General features: G+C 31.5%; 1 protein-coding gene across 1 annotated transcript in view; it reads right to left on the reverse strand.

The window, feature by feature from the left end:
- Nucleotides 1–1,139: 1,139 nt before the first annotated feature.
- Nucleotides 1,140–18,129, reverse strand: part of PCDH10 (protocadherin 10) — a 45,884-nt gene continuing 28,894 nt past the window's right edge. Inside the window, exon 5 of the mRNA XM_040250507.1 lies at nucleotides 1,140–6,364. Coding sequence (XP_040106441.1) covers nucleotides 6,345–6,364 — 20 coding nt within the window. The 3' untranslated portion in view covers nucleotides 1,140–6,344. The remainder of the gene's footprint in view (nucleotides 6,365–18,129) is intronic.

Consider the following 18,129-nt stretch of genomic DNA (forward strand, 5'->3'; position numbering starts at 1 on the left):
TGACTGCAGCTATGAAATTAAAAGATGCTTGCTCCTTGGAAGAAAAGCTATGACCAACATAGACAGAATATTAAAAAGCAGAGACGTTACTTTGTCAACTAAGGTCCATCTAGTCAAAGCTATGGATTTTTCCAGTAGTCATGTGTGGATTAGAGAGTTGGACTCTAAAGAGAGCTGAGTGCTGAAGAACTGATGCTTTTGAACCGTAGTGTTGGAGAAGACTCTTGAGAGTCCCTTGGACAGCAAGGAGATCAAACCAGTCAATCCCAAAGGAAGTCGGTCCTGAACAGTCATTGGAAGGAGTGATGCTGAAGCTGAAACTCCAATACTTTGACCACCTGATGTGAAGAACTAGCTCATTGGAAAAGACACTGATGCTGGGAAAGATTGAAGGTGAAAGGAGAAGGGGTCGACAGAGAATGAGATGGTTGTTTGGCATTACCGACTCAATGGACATGAGTTTGAAGAAATTCCGGGAGTTGGTGATGGACAGGGAGGCCTGGTGTGCTGCAGTCCATGGGGTCGCAAAGAGTTGGACACGACTGAGCAACTGAACTGAACTGATGTTTTTCATGTCCTAAATACTTATTTTTGATCTTATGCTACTGCCTTAATATATTGAATTGCTCTCACAATTCAATGTTGGGTTTTGACCACAAATGTGATCACTGACTTATTTGATCATTTTATTATTTAATAGTCTCTTCTTATATCTTTGGTTCCCAAAGCAAATTATTAATAGAATTTTCTTGAAGACCGATATTACCATGTTACATCCCCTCATTGTCAAACCTTAATATATGCTGAGAATCTAATAAAATTTAACTTTACCTCTGAAAATTCATAATCTGGATTAAATAGAAGAGTCCATGATATGATTCACAGGGCAGATAATAGTAAAGGATAGGAGATCCAGGTGCACAGGGGAACCAAAGCTACTTGTAGTTGTAGCTGTTAACATTTAATTGAGAACCATCATTCCTGCATATTTTATTTAGTTCTTTTCCATTATCAGATTGGCTTTACTACATGTTCATATACCTAGTCTTTTCTTTTTGTTTCATAACATGAACCTCTGTCCAGATGTGTGTAGTTTGAACTCAAGAAAATAAGTTATGCAAACCACACATGGGGTTAAGAAGCACACATTTTTTTCTATTACCATTTAGCTATTAAAGAACATAAATTTCTGTATGAATCATTCAGATTCTTTTACATTATAGAAAATTCTATACCTTAATTCATGTTTTCAACTTGGGCAATGATACCCATATGATTTTTTTTTAATGTTTCCATTCACTTTAAATATGAAAGAGTTTGCTTCTAAAATTTCAGATAAAATTTTTTTTCTTTTATTGCTTGAAGGCACTTATATCCTACATATAACTTTGTTTTAATCCTTGTGGACTTTTGTATTACTACAACTTAAAAATTAAGAAAATATAACATTAGGTGGAAAAATACATGTATAAAATATTCATTGTGGCTATCATGAGACTCATATGGAACTAAATGCCTACTTTCAAAACTATAAATATAGTGAAATCCCTTAAACCTAGCATATGTTGCTTCAAATGAGACTTGGTTTTGAACAGATGTCCCCTTAGACCTGTTACATTAACACTAAAATTACTAAATCAGCATTAGTTGTTTTTAAACTTAGGGCCACATTTTGCCACTGATTTTTATTCAAAGCTCCCACAGGCGTAAGTGGAAGACCCATGCATGGAAAAATGGCATAATATGTATCCTAGTTTTATTTATTTCATATGTATACAGCAGTATAAAATAATATATTACATTTACACTCATTTTACTTATGTATTATTATGGCATTCACAGTTACAAACACTATAGTTAAGATTTAAACTCATCTTTTGTTATAATACCCTGTTTTCACTCACAGATAACTGTCTCAAAAATGTGTTTTGAGCTGAAATTCCCTGCTTACTTTCAGCTCAAGCATGTATGAATGTATTGGAAGTTTGAGTTCTGTCACTCAGAAATTTTTGAGTCTCATGTGAAAATTTAATTTTTTTGCATTATTAATGCATTATATTCATGCAACTCAAAAACATCTCGAGTGTAAAACTTCAAACTAAGCATGTGACAAGTTTTCAAGAAATAAAAGCCATTTTTCTAATTTTACAAATACTTAAAAATAGCAGTGGTTAGAAATACATGCATGCACACTAAAGGTATTAGAATTTTAGTCATATTATTGCCTGCAATACTCTGGCGGCACCCAGCAACCCACAGACTTCCCTGGTAGCTCAGTGGTAAAGAACCCGCCTGAAAATGCAGGAGACTGAGGTTCAATCCCTGGGTCAGGAAAATCCCCTGGAGAAGGAAACGGCAACCCACCCCAGTAGTCTTGGCTGGGAAATCCCACGGACAGAGGAGCCTAGCAGGCTACAGTCCCTGGGGTCGCAAAGAGTTGGACACAACCTACTGACTAAACAACAAACAACAACCACCACCCATTCTCATAGATGTTATAATCTAAAACCTATGCCAAGTTTTAGAAGAAAATAAAAATAAGTAACAGTAGTTTCACAAATTACTGTCTTAGGGTTTTGTTGTTTTGTATGAGGGATATTCCTTGAAATGCTAACAATATATAAAGTAATTTTACTACTTCATGGCATAAAAAATATGGAATTTTGTAATTTTCTGTTTTTCCTTGTTAAAAAGGAACATAAAAAGGATGTTAAGTGCAAAGCCTTTACCACTACAAAATTTGAGTTGAAAAAGATAACCTAAGAAATTGCAATATGAAAAATATAAGATTTTCAGAAAAATTATCAAGTATATCAATGTTTTCAGTATTTTTGAATTCCTTGGATATTAAACACACACAGAAATATAAAGGGGAGAAAAAAAACCACATGCAATGACAAATAACAGTGCTATTATCATGAACTATTTTATCTTGCTGAACACTTGCAACATTCTGACTGAATAATTATATTAAAGATGAACTTTACTCCAGTAAATAACTTCTGGAAGTTAAATGGTACAATTAATGCACAGCTACTGAAGTTTATGTCAAAAACTGTAAGGATTTTCTTTCTTCCTCTTACTGGAGATGCAGGAGGGTTTCTACATTACAAAAGATCTGACAGAAAATTATAACACTATTAAGAAATGAAACAGGAGAAAAAATAATTAAAATATTTAAATCTTCTACTGTAGCACTTAATTTGCAATGTTTGATAAAGGCATTGCATTTAATATCTTCATAAAATAAATATACATATTTCCTTAGTATTTACTGAGATAGATGATATGCTTGTAATGATATACACATCTTATATCTGTAAAGTAATTCTGATGCAATATTTAAATATCTGATTTAAAATGATTTCACGAAATTATGTTCACAAGTTAAAAATTAGAGTTTTATATATGGATGAAATATTTCTAAAAATTGTCATTTGACATACATTTGAAACATCAAGACACTGTTTCCACAGGAAAATATTGACTTTTTACTACTCTAAAACTAACCATGTTAACAAGGAGTAAATGTCATGATTATTCTTTTCTGAAATAATTCATTGATGGAATATTGTCTAATAATTTGGATATTGTTTTGCATGGATATGTATAAAATTATGGAATATTGGATATAAGGATGGCTAGATTAAATAGAAAACTTATTCTAATTTTTCTTTTCATACAAACCTAGTAAATGTTCATTTGGAAAACTTCATTATTGGTTGGTTGAATCTTTCCCTCTTAAAATCCCCCTCACTGGTAGCTAACATTTTGGCCAACTTAATAAAGTCATATGCTTACTGTGTTGTAACTTCTGATTTATGCTGGTTGCAGTGAATAGATTAATAACTAATCATTTAATATTTCATGTTTAAATCATTCTAGTTTTTCACAGATTAGGCAAAAAATTTAGTATGTGTTTACTACAATATATTAAAAAAAATAGACAAACATATAATATGAGAAGTTGATTCAAGGGGGATTATATTCAATGAGATGAAAGAATAAATGATAAAATAAATTTTTGGCCAGATGAATTAATATAATTCTTAGAGTATAACATATTTTCAATGCATGTAATAAGTCTGATGGATGTGGGCTTCCCCCCATATTTGTAAAATTGTGAGTGAAATGTTTTAATTAAAGCAGAGTAATTCAACAAAAAAATAATTTTCTTGTTTAAAAAGCAATTACAATGAACAGACTTTTTTCCAGTTAAATTATTTTAAAACATATAGTCTCTTACTAAAAGAGTTTATCATCCAAAATATTAATGTCGTAATGCAAAAGTTTTGAGAAAATTCTACTACTGCCTCTAGGGAGTGTGTGTGCTTTTTGTGTCATATGTGATGGATTAGCTTCAAATATTTTTAAAAGGTCCCCCAAAACCTGGAACATTACACAGATTATTTTGTTACATAAACTGATTGGGATTGTGACATACCTAATATCTATTTTGATAAGACAAACAAGTGATACCAAGATATCACTCAAATATACACAGCAATGACCTAGGAATATATATGCATATTCATATGCATTTTACTGTTAAATCTAGGAAAATATTCCCATTCAAATGACATAAAATTAGGTGGAAGACATTTGTTATGTGTCAAGTTTAGTCTGTTCTTTAATAACAGACCCAAACTATCATTGAACATGCGATCAGTTAAAATTAAGGAAAATATTTCAAAATCAGTCTGCAATTTGGGTTGGGAAAGTATTTAGATGTAATGTTGAAGGAGTTTTTTAGAGAGGAACTGTGACAAAGCTGGTTTTTGCTTAGAAGATTATCTCACATCTGATTTTCCCTTTCTTATTTGTACTTTAACAAGCAATAAACAGCAGTATAATAAAAGGAATATATGTAAAAGAGGAAAATGCAGATTACTAAATTTAATAATCAACTTGACATAAACATAAAAAGAAAACTTCACTTTTCAAGGCTGACTCATGAAGAATTTTATCTTTAATAAAATAATGACTACATTTAAACTATAATTCTCACACATAAGATAATGCTGAAACAGTAATGTACCATGTTTCTATCTCAAATTTATTTGTTTTAAATTTAGAGATCCTTTATATTTCATAGTTATTCTTTACCAGTTTAGATATTTATGTATCTCTATATACTCATATAGAGTTATAGATTTTATATGTGTAGCATGTGTTATTAGAAGTCATGAAGCTATGCAAAACTATGTAAAATAAAATTGTGTGAGTTGTATGATTGAAGACTTCATTTAAAATAATAATTTTCAGCTACATATTTTACACCACAAAATGTACAGACACCAGTGTTGTTGTTGTTGTTGTTTTTTTTTTTTTTGCTAACAACAAATACAGGTAAATGTATAGATTCTTTATAAAAGCTTTAAATGATTCTAAATTCAAAGTCATAGAAGTAGAATTGAAATTAGATTGTTAGATATTTTGAGAGTACATGTTCAGTGCTCTTTTGATAACATTGACAGCTATATCTTTGGCATTGAAAATTCAGTACGAGTTCTTGACAAAATTTTGTAGCTTGGAGCTTCATTTTTTTTTTTTTTAAACAAGGAAAAACAGGGTTGAAAAGGATATGAAAACTGGGAGGAAACTATTTATGATTTTCTTTTCCTTCGTATGTTTATCTTTGGGACCCTGAATTACCTTTTATTTTATTATATGATGCGGATTGTATGAATCCATTTAAAAACCAACTGAGTTGTACCACATTTTAGGAAAATTATATAATATAATATATATATTTTATATTTATTTAGAAGCTTTGAAATAATACAGTAAACACTTTGCAACACGGTGTATAAACTACAGAATGTCTTTGATATTTTGTGGGTCTTCGGAATACAACATTTTTTATAACCCACAGGTGAAAAGAACATAATCACAATCTCTCTTGTAAAGTTGGAATAGTTTGGGGAACACTTGATCACAAAAAATAATATAAAACAGTCAAGTTTAAAACAGTGATATTGCATTTATAATGCACAAATTTCCTTTATCTTTATGACTGGCTTCTCGTGGTGAATATAAACATCTAAAGGGCTCAGTGACATTTGGAGAGAGAAAGATATATAGTGCTGTAAACAGGCACACACTGATCGGAGAGGCAAAATCAGTTGCCTAAAGTTTCTACAGTTCTGCACATTTCAACTCATTTCTCAGGCCTGCTGAGAGCAATTAGGTCCTATAATTGGCCATGATACTCTGTCGGCAATCTAATACTCAGTTACACACAACTAACTGGATGGCCAAGATAAATGAAGTTGAAAAGTTGATGCTTTTGTTGGTCGACTTTGTGCAAATCATGCTGCTTCAGGTAAGTCCTGTAGAATTGACTAGCATATCCTTTTCCGTGCTGTGAAAAAGAAAAGAAAAATACTCTAAGAAAAACAGCCTGACTTTTGGTGGTTAGAATTGTACATTATTGTAAAAGAAACAAATACAGTAAGAAACAAGCTGTATCCCTGTAAAAGACCCCTGTGATGGCAAAATATTTCCGTGTCCCTTTGGCTTCTAATAGTCATAGTCATTCTGCTGTTTGACTTTCTGAAAATGACAATTTTGACATTTATACAAATCGGTTTTGCAAGTGAAATGTGAGCTTTAAATACCAACCCCCATTATGTTATTAACTTTTTAAGGTTATATACAAAACAATTCCCACTTCACTATCTATGCACAGTCAGAATAGAAGAAAAATTTGTAGTCCTTACATTTCCAGAATAAGCCTTCAGGATATCTATGAATAACTTAGATATATATTTAATTTAATAAGCTCTATATTTCTTACACTTAATCTACATATAATAAGAGAAAACTATACCAGGAAGTGTTTATGTAGTTAAAAATTAAAGCATGATTCACATTTTTAAGGTTTAATTTTTTAGAATTATATAAAGATCAAAACTTTTTATGGCCTATAATTTTTTAAGGTAAATGTAACCCCTCAAAGGAATCAGTTTTCTCCTAAAGTGGGAAGAGGTAGAGGGGAGAAAAAGATATTATTGAATGTGCTATTGAGTTTTGAAGTAGAATATCCAGATTCAATCATGTAGATTTATGAACTTAAGTTTTTATTTATTTATAAAAAATAAAGGCTATTTCTTTCCAGTTATTCGTTATTTTTGTAATATTTGACCTTGAGCATAATGAGAAGAGAAACTGTCTTTTAGCTCAGTATCTGGCACATAAGATATATAATAAAAATGTGCTGAAAATCAAGATCGTTCAATCGTGATTAAAAAACATATGTATGTCTATCTCATTAGAAATTAAGAGCTATGCTAAATAACATAACTGAACTGCTTCAATCCAGTGAATAGTTATATTTTTACTGTTTCTTACAAGCGTAAGAACACGCTGATGAGTTCAATTCCCCTTGTACAGTATTTCTACTCATTTCAAGTAGATTTTCAAGTTATATGTTATTCTTAATTTATTTTTGTTGACTATCTTATTTATTTCTCCTCAAAAATTCAGTTCCTGACTAGATCATCAAGCATTTCTTCATTTGTTCCCTTATTAGAAAAGACATCAAATAAAACTGTAAAAATCAGGTACCACCACTGACAGAAATGAAAGTGAAAACAAGCATATACTTATTCTGTGTAGTAACTGGTATTGAAAATAATCAAAATGTATCTTATAATATATAACATTATGAATTATAAAATGAGTTAGCTGTAACAGGTGACCACATGGTGGCTATTATAACTTACCTGGTCGTAATGCTACACATAGTACTCTAGAGCAAATAGAAACCTTGCTTTTTTTGAAAAATCAAATCCTACTTTTCCATATGCCCTTGTGTTCAAATTCTCTGCTTCATGATAAACTTGATAAATATGAATGAATGCTTTATTTTGTATATATCAAGCAAGATTTAAAATTCTCCAGGAAATTAAAATATTTAGCCATTATAGAAACTTGGGCTTATAAAATGAATTAGAACATATGGTTGCTGTGATCAAATAACTTACTGTCTAAACTGAACAACTGTTTGGTTGAAAGAGAGCACTATTAATAACTACACAAGCCATACTCTTGCACTTTTCCAACAACCCAGAATATACCATCATCTTACAAATAATATAATTTTTGTTTTCAAAATAAGTTGGAGATATTACTTACAGGTTGAAGTTTTTTCTTAAACAGTATAAATCAGAAACTATTGATCTATAAGAACCATCATTCTACAAAGTTCAAAAACAAAAGAAAGTCAGGAATAATCTATTTCAACCTATAAGCCAACACTTTATGTGAAAAAAATGAATTATACTGAATATATGCATCTTAGTATAAATACAGAAATTAGTGAACCTAACATAGGTTTAAATCAGTAAAATATTTCTAATTAGGTTAAAAGATCACTTATGAAAAAAGCTATTAGCATAGATATTATATGTTTATTTGATTTAGATAGAGTACCAAAAGAAATAGTGTTATGAAAATAGTTCACAGTTATAATTAATATCTGAAATATAAACAAAAACTTAAAAGGCTTATTTTATTGTTGCTTAGGGTTACATGTGTGATGCTTTTATTTAAAGTGCACCTATTCGAGCAGTGCTCTGAATAATATAAACCACCTTTCATTAAATTTACCTTTTCCCACCTATGTGTTAATTCAGGAATGCAAATGTGAATAAGACAAGTGTAAAGACTGAGGTTGATGGTCGGAAGAAATTAGAATGGAGAGGGAAGATTTCTTTTACTTCAAAAGTTAATTCCCTAAATGTTGGGCTTCCCTGGTGGCTCAGAGGTTAAAGCATCTGCCTGGAATGCGGGAGACCCGGGTTTGATTCCTGAGTCAGGAAGATCCCCTGGAGAAGGAAATGGCAAACCCACTCCAGTACTCTTTCCTGGAGAATCCCATGGAGGGAAGAGCCTGGTAGGCTACAGCCCACGGGGTCACAAAGAGTCGGACACGACTGAGCGACTTCACTTCACTTCAGACAAGCTAGAAAAAAAGTTACAGTTATACATCTTGTTTCAAAACTTTTAAGAAGTTTGAATACTGAATAATAATTATTCTTTAGGTGGTGTATGGATTAAGGTTGAACAAGCAGCACACAATAAAAAAGAAAAATCAGTCTTTTTACATTTTAGGTTCTGTACCAAGGACAGTTGTTCCACAGTATTAACTGTTATGTTAATGCATTTGTTACATTTCAGGCTAGAGACTATGGGTCAAATACATTGAATCTCTATGCTTTCTGATGTATTCTATATATATTTTGGAATTATCAAAGCATAGTTGAAGAATTTCTGCTTTTTCTTTTCATTTCACAAATGCATTTTTCCTTAGCTGTTCATTAGCATATGTGGGGATTTAATCACTTGATATGAATGAAATATTTTACTTTCAGTCAAATCAAAAGTAATAGGAAAAGGATGACTGCCATTCCTTTTTACCTCGATTCATTCACTGCATTTATTCTTCATAATGAGTCATAAAAATGTTACATTTAAGACAGCTATTTTACAGTCTTAACTACATATGAAAATGATTATTAATGTAGAAGAGATTCAAATACCCACCTTCTCATAATTTGGCATATATGTATGTGTATATTTACCATGTATATATGTATATTTTTAGCATATATGTACAATTTTAATGAAAGTTCCATGATGCAAATTTTTTCTTATATTGGAGAATTGTGTTGTTGCCTTTAGTAATTTATAAAATAATTAAAAATTCTAATGACTTAAGAAGAATGACTGTAAATATGTATGTTGCAAAAATAATTGAAAAAAATCACTAGTAGTATTCTATTCATTCAGCATACTATCATTTAATAATAGTCTGGTGAAAAATAATTTTGTATGATATATTAAAATGACAATTTAATCATTTGGATAGTCACATTCCTCTGCTTGCGTAGCAAGAAGCATAATACCCTTTTATACTTTATGACAGTGTAGATCACAGAAGCTAAAGCAATAAATAAAGCTTACGAAGTGATCTAATCTATTTCTGCCACTGAAAGAAAGAACAGCCTTCAGATATCCCACATGATTGAGACTCTCCACTACAGTGAAAAACTTCTAGAAGCTGAGATCAGTAAGCGACTTGGGAGGTCATTCAAATGTTTCATGAGTCTCACGGTCAGGACACTTCTTTATGTATAAAGTCAACCTAGCACACAAGAGTTTAAGCCTGCTACCCCTTGTAGGAGTCTGAAACACCTGCTCTCTGTTCCCTGTGTGAAAGCCTATGATAAACTGAAAGAGCATTTAAAAGCAAGCCCCCATTAGAGATCTTTCCAGCTGAATAATCAGTTCTTTTAACTTTCCTCTGTCTCATTCTCAAACCATTTTTGAAGATTCTCTTCAAAAATGTCTCTAAAGAATTTTTTTTTTCTCTTTAACCCTGAAGTTCTGAAATGAGCATAATTGCATTAACTATTAAAAGTTGGTGTTTTGTTTTTTATCTTTCCACTTCCCCATATTTGCTTTTCTTTTTCAATATAGTTGCATATTGTTCATATTATGTTTCCCCCTCTCAAAATTACAAAAATATTTTAAATTAGATATGTATATAATTAAAACCATTACATGCTATGCTTTATTATGAATTATAAAGACCAAAAGCCTTCTGTTAGTATAATATAGATTGTCTTTCTAACTACAGTAGCTCAGAGCAATGTAATCGAGTTCTTATATTTATTTCATGTTGTTCACACCACCCTCATGTTAAATTTATTTTTTTCCTTCCATCAAACAATATATCTCTTTATTCTACTTTGACAGGGTTAAGAGATTATAGAATATATCTAGAAAGAGTTCATTTGGAGAAGGTGATTTCCACCTGTAAACCTGATTAATCTTTTATAAATGACTCAAAAAAGCCTTCAGAACATTCATATTTCTTATGAAACACTTCAAAAGCCAAATGTTTTATTTTTAGTTTAATCTATATAGGCATGCAAGGCTTACAATATACTTTGTAGTTATTAAATATCTATTAAATTAAAAAATAAACTCAAGGGTATTTTAAGAGATAAGAAATCAGCAAGTGTAGTTTTGTGGATTACAAATGTACATCAATAAGTGAGTAAAATGAATCATTTCTAAAATAAGAGATAAACATTGACACTTAAGTCTAGCAACTCTGACACTCCTAAATAGTCACCATCTTACCTAAGAATCTAGCTACTAATACATTTATTTTTTAGCTATGATGTAGACCATATATCAATTTAAGATAAGAAAATAAAAATAAATTGGACTTCATTTGCTTATTAAGAATGGTTTGTGCAAAGATGGAATTAAATTCATAAGCTGGAAGTTACCCTTGAGATGAAGCAGAGTTCATACACTATGCAAAGTCCTGAATTTACTACCTGTGAAAATTTCAGAATTTAGTATTGCTTGGAACTTATTTTTAAAGCCTGTTTTGTTGTTAATTAAAAGATTTAATAGCCTTGAAAATACGGGCTTCTATTTGTCTACAAGCACAGTCCAAAAGTATGAGAGAATACCATTACCTTCACATAGTTTTGAGGAAGAGAGTCTCCAGAAACACCATGAATTTCTTCTCGATAGAGGATCCACAGGCTTCTAGAAGTTTCTACATACTTGTCTGTATTTGTGTGTATGTGATGTATATGTGATGTGTATGTGTATGTATACTTTAAAACTATATTCTTATTAAAGGTGATGCAGGTGCTGTCGCTAAGTTGCATCCTACTCTTTGAGACCCCATGGACTGTAGCCTGCCAGATGGCTTTGTCCACGGTATTTCCCAGGCAAGAATATAGGAGTGGGTTGCCATTTCCTTCTCCAAGGGATCTTCTTGACTCAGGGAACAAACCTGAGTCTTCTGTTTGACAGATGGATTTTTTACCACTGAACTACCTGGGAAGCCTGCTATGGCAATAAGATATTTCATCAAGAAATATCTATTCTATGGGTTACTGCAACTTGGTCAACTATCATTAATACTTTTAACAGGGTAGAGGTAATTATAGTAACTCAATTTTGTTTTGTTTAAAAATCTTTGTCTCTAATTAATTATATTAAATAAGAGTGTTTTTAAATCTACAAGAAAAAATATTGATAGTAATTAACTTCTTTAATTAGACAATATACTTTATCATTATTTGAACTGATTTAAGCAAGATATTTAAAAACACGGTAATTATCTAGACACAAAAATTGTCAATATTTTAAATATCTTTTTTAAACACTAAAGAATTTAACTTTGACATTAAAGTATATGCTTAAAAATTTTATCATAATTATGTACTTGCATAAAATTTTATAGATTCAATGGATGTATTACAAACTTATCTAGAAATGTCAGAAATTTTGCCTTGTAAGCTTAACGAATATTCCCTGAGGAGGAAAAAGTAATAGGACATGTCCCCACCCAGAAATCTTTGGTCATCATCTCTTTGACAAAACCCTCTGCCTCAATGGTATCTCACAATTAAGTCTGAAGACAGAATTATTTTTTAAATCTCTGAAGCTACATAGGCACATATTTAGGAAATGAAACTCTAATGTTTCCATGTTCATAATGTCATTGAAAAAAATTCTGGAAAATTTTACCACAATGTACTAAGATAACAACCAACATCACTTTATCACAATATTAAACCAACCATTAGTGACATGCACAACTTCATCTTTTATGTGGAAACCAAGAAGAAATTCCAGCAATGAAAGATGGGAAAACTTTAAGAATAAATGCATAAGATCTTAATTTTAGAAATATATAGTCATGTATATAATTTATTAACCACTAATAGCCTACTTAAACAACGATAAGACTTCTAAACAATTTAACATTTTAGATAGCTAAGCTATGAAAATAAGTGGAAAATCTTTGGGCTGGTAAATAAAATATTATACTAATAGCATGTCTTTTACAGGGTTATTATCAAAAAAATAGAGACAGCACACATGACTTAGAAACTGTGTGTAAAAGTATGCCTATTTATTTAATATACTTGAATTCCCTTAACATCATTCAGTTGCTTCTATGTCAAAACAAACAACAAATTAATAACAGGAATTACATGGTCAGAAGAGGACTGAAATGCTAACACTCTGAAAAGTGAAAGATAACCACTAGTTTTCTGTATCTAGGGAAAAAAAACAAAAACAAAACACTAAACAGGTTAGGAATCTAAGAATATAGACATCAGCATCAATAACTTATTGAGTGGGGCTGCCAAATAAATACAGATGGTCTAGTTATATTTGCATTTCAGAAAAAACAATGAATGATTGTTAATACACCCCATGCAATATTTGGGGATCATGTATTTTTATTTGCTAAATCTGGTAACCCTAGTCTCAAAGTATCAGTTACAAGATCCCACATATGATACTAGTTATCACTTAGGAAAATATACTGTGTCTCCTAGAAAAATATTATACTATAGTCTCTAATTATTCCATAGCACTGTGTCATATAATAAATTTTGTACATATTTCCATCTAAAATGATTTTAAAGTTAAAATGGCAGAATTCAAAAGGAGATAAAATAAAAAAATAAGTTATCTATGATCATACATGAATACAATCTTGTCATTTAAAATTTTTTGTATTATAATTAAATTTTAACTCTGATTTTGAGTCAGATACTTGTTCTTTGAGGTAGCTATAGCATACTTGATTAAACGTTCTTTCTTCTTTCCGTAAGAAGTATAATTTTTAATTATTTATTCTAAAATTTAAACCTAAATATACATTCTCATTTCAGTTCTATTCTGGAAACTCATTAAACTACCTCCCTCTTGGCCTTTCAAATTAATCTAGAATAGGATAATTAGAGATTTGAAAACTGATAAGCAGTGAATCAAACCCAGCTTTAAAACATCACAAAAATGCTAAATTGCTAAAAAAGATTATTATCATGCTTGTTAAACATTAAAAATCATTTTAGTTATGTTCTAATTAAATGACAAGGCTTAAATCCTTAAACAGTTATATTACATTCCATAACTATAAACTTTGTGTTCGATTAAGGTTTATCCTAATTACTGAAAATATTTAACCACCCAATAAAAGTAAAAAATAAAAGGAAAAGTCATGTAGTACATTTACTATCTATGGGAAGTATCACAATAAATCTAGGAACAAGTTCAAATTTTAAATAATTAACCTTTGTTAAGGCCAGTAAGAGATTCTGGTTAAATAGTATTAATAATGTATATTTATATGTAACATATCTATATCATTAATAAAATATGACTAGAGTATGAATGTACCTACATATCTGATACTAAAGTTCTCATAAAAATTTTGCATCTTTGTTTAAAAAAAGCATCTGAGATATTCTTTAGTTGCCCCAATGCCATAAAGAAAAAATTTGAAAATAACTTATGTGAAAATTATGAAAAGCAAAAACACCAGATTTAAAAATACACAAAAACCCCAAAGACCTACAGGAAAGCCAGAAAAACTGTCTCTAGCCATAGTTGTCCTGAATTATCAACAATTTCTTGCTCATACTTGTTTCTCTGTAGTGGATTGTGTTTTATGTTCATGTATAAGATTACTTTATTTTTACTTAATGTTTATATATATGTTTGTGAATTATATGTGACAGACAATAAAAAAGATATAGACTAGTGACATTAGCAGTTGGTGATACCGAACTATGAGGATTAAGAGGTTATTAATACAATCAGAAAAGAAAAAATACATAAGGACAGAATAAAAGAACATGAAAATCATAGAAGGTTGAAAGATGATGAAATCCAGGACAGTGTATGTTAGGAACGGATATGGTTATGTTGGGGGGAGTTATTTGTTTTCCCATCCAGAGATTACTGTAATTGTATTAATTTATGTTAACTGCAGAGATATCTAAGTAACTAAGGAGAAAAAAATGCACTTGCTTTTTTGGTTTCAGAATGTTTCATCTATTGATTCATTGGTAGTCTAATAAGCCTTTATGGGTATTTACTTCACTCCAGACAAAGTTCTGGGTTTTGAGACCTTCAAATAGGTATACATGGATTCTTATCTAAGAGATCTACTCTTCCAACAGCTTAACTAGTTTTACAGGATATTTTAAAAACAGCAATTACATATAAAACCTATAAGAAGTTACAAGGAGAATATATATATATATTGTTGTCTGAGAAGACTTCCCATTTAAGTAAAAGAAGTTGAATCTTGATTGATGAGTAGATGTCCAAGCAGACATGGTGGGGAGAGGATTTGTAGATGAGAGAGCATTCCAAAAGGAGAAAGGAATGCCAAAGTATAAGGGCCTGGGAAAAGTGGTGTATAAAGGAGCCAGCAATCATTGAATGGCACGAAAGAAAACATGCAGGCAGGGTTTAAACAAAAAAGCCCTTAAAGCTAATAAAAATGTGAATTGCTGCAGCCAAAACAGAAAGCCTCTCAACATTCTTAAAGTGGAGAATATTACAGTCAAATGTTTATGGATGTAAATATATTCTCTAATTATTTGACAATAGAAGTCAAACAGAAAAGTAGAGGGGTTTTCATTAATTTTGATGAATTAGGAAGAAATGCCTGGGTTCAGGGAATGCAAAGGAAAGCATATTTGTGTCTTCTCACAGAGAAAAAACAAGGATCCAGAGTTTATACTTCACACATCTGGAAATAGTTTGCATTCCATCACCCTAAATCTTCCAAGAGTAACAAAATGTTTTGCAGCCAAAACGACTGCCTGGATGTTTCGTGGCTGATAACTCAATTCTAAGCATAATTGTGACAGAAAAAAGCAGTTTTATGAGCTGCTAAAAGAAGTCATTCTATCCCAACAACCTCAAGCTTCGGGTTCTATCAGCAGCAATAAAAACCAGGAACCTCTAGAAAAGCATCGGACATTTTTTTTCTCACAAATTTTGACAAAGACAAACTAGGCTTATAAGGATCACAGACTGATATTAATCATATATAAGATTTATATATGATTTACATAAAGATTTTGGTGAATATTTTTTAGAATAAAATACTGCTTCAGGGTTTCTTTTTTCACAGAGAGACATTCACAAGTAAAATAAATCAGTCCCTAGAAGCATCTGGTCTGCAACTCACAGAAATCGTGATGACACAGGGACAATTTTAATCATGGCGTTTAAAATAACATATTTAAAGTGATTAAGTTCTCATTGTTGTTGCTGTTGCTTACTGGCGAAGTTGTGTCCAACTCTTTGGGACCCTATGGACTGTAGTCCACCAAACTCCTCTGTCCATGGGATTTCCCAGGTAAAAATGGTGGAGTGGGTTACCATTTCCTTCTCCAGAGGATGTTCTGGACACAGGAATCAAACCCATGTCTCCTGCATTGGTATTCTTTACCACTGAGCCATCTTAAAGGATACATACATTAGATCAAATATTTCCTATGCAAAAATAAGTTCTGTTGTATCTCAACCTACTAGTATTTTTGGTTATCGTCTTTCACAGTGTCTACTTTTCATGTCTAAGTATCTTAATTTAAAAAAGAAAGCACATTTGTTTTTCACACCATCTCACAACTGTGAGATTGCAGATGCAATCTTCTTCCAATCATCCAGTCTCAAGACTTGAGACCTACCCTTTACCTTAGTCACTCAGTCATGTCGGACTCTTTGTGACCCCATGGACTGTGTAGCCCACCAGGCTCCTTTGTCCATAGGGATTCTCCAGGCAAGAATACTGGAGTGGCTTGCCATGCCCTCCTCCAGGGGATCCTCCCAACTCAGGGATAGAAACCCAGGTCTTGCACATTGCAGGCAGATTCTTTACCTTCTTTACTGTCTGAGCCACTAGGGAAGCCCTGAGAACTCTCCCTGATAACTATTAATACTTCCTTTACCTTTTATTGTTACATTTAGAATTCTAATGCTATATTTTTTTTCCACAAAAAATTTCTCTAATCCTTTCATTTTCATTCTCCACTGGGCTCATATGACCACAAAGTTAGAAACTGCAATAACTCTCTGTTAGTATAACACGAAAAATTAAACCTCATGCAACAAATCCATGCTGACTTCATTCTAGTGTCCAATTTCTTAAGCCAGGGATTTAACAGTGAATTGGTTAGAGATGTTTACACTAGAATCAGATGCCAACATACACCATGGGCTGGCTCCCCACCATCTCTTTTTTCTTAATTTTATAATCTATAAAATGGGGACAGTAAGAATACCTATTTTAGTTGACTGTTGTAGGATTTAAATGCATTAATGTCTGAAAAGTTCTTAGAATAATGCCAGGGACATATTAAGTTCTTAACAATTGTTAGCTATTATTACAATTGGTATTATCATTCAAATCATGTCTGAATTTATCCAAAACATGACTTTCAAACTTAACTTCCAATATTCATTCTGGATTTCATTTAAAGATTTAGAAACCTAGAATATTCAGTTCATAATTTTTTGCTCTCTAATCCCATACTTTTCTTCATGAAAGTCTGTACTTTTTGTCTATCAGTTAAAAATCACATAGTTCTCCAATACTGGCCCCAAAAGAGAATTCTATAAATTCTTCTTTGATTACACTCTAAGACAGCAGTCCCCAACATTTTTGGCATCAAGAATTGGTTTTGTGGAAGACAAATTTTCCATGGACTAGGGTGGAGGAGGATGTTTTACATTTTTTGTGCACTTTATTTCTATTATTATTACATCTCCACCTCAAATCACCAGCCATTAAATCCTGGAGGTTGGGGACCCCTGCTCTTAGGGATCTTTCCCAAAGATAACCAAAGTCATTTTATTCTAGCAAAGTAAACTTAGAACATAGAATCATTGCGAACCATTGCATTTTGAGAGATGATGCTTAATACAGTTGATAGTTTAATATCATTCACGAATATATTAGGTGAAAAAAAGCTAAATCTATTTTAAGATGTCATTTCTTTCATAGCTGGGAAACAGCACTATAAATGCAGGGAAATTTCACTATTTTATAAAAAATAAGAAAATTTTATTTTCATAGGAGCCAAACATAAAAAGAAATAAGCACATATGGTGCACATAACTGGGCACCTAACAACAACTTAGTTGTTAGGCCTCTTGCTTTCTAGGAAAATAATGGGCCTCCCTGGTGGTTCAAATGATAAAGAATCTTCCTGCAATGCAGGAGACCCAGGTTCAAATCCTGAGTCAGGCAGATCCCCTAGAAAAGGGAATAGC

Source organism: Oryx dammah, unplaced genomic scaffold, assembly GCF_014754425.2.
Source record: "Oryx dammah isolate SB20612 unplaced genomic scaffold, SCBI_Odam_1.1 HiC_scaffold_12, whole genome shotgun sequence".
NCBI classification, from domain to species: Eukaryota; Metazoa; Chordata; class Mammalia; order Artiodactyla; family Bovidae; genus Oryx; species Oryx dammah.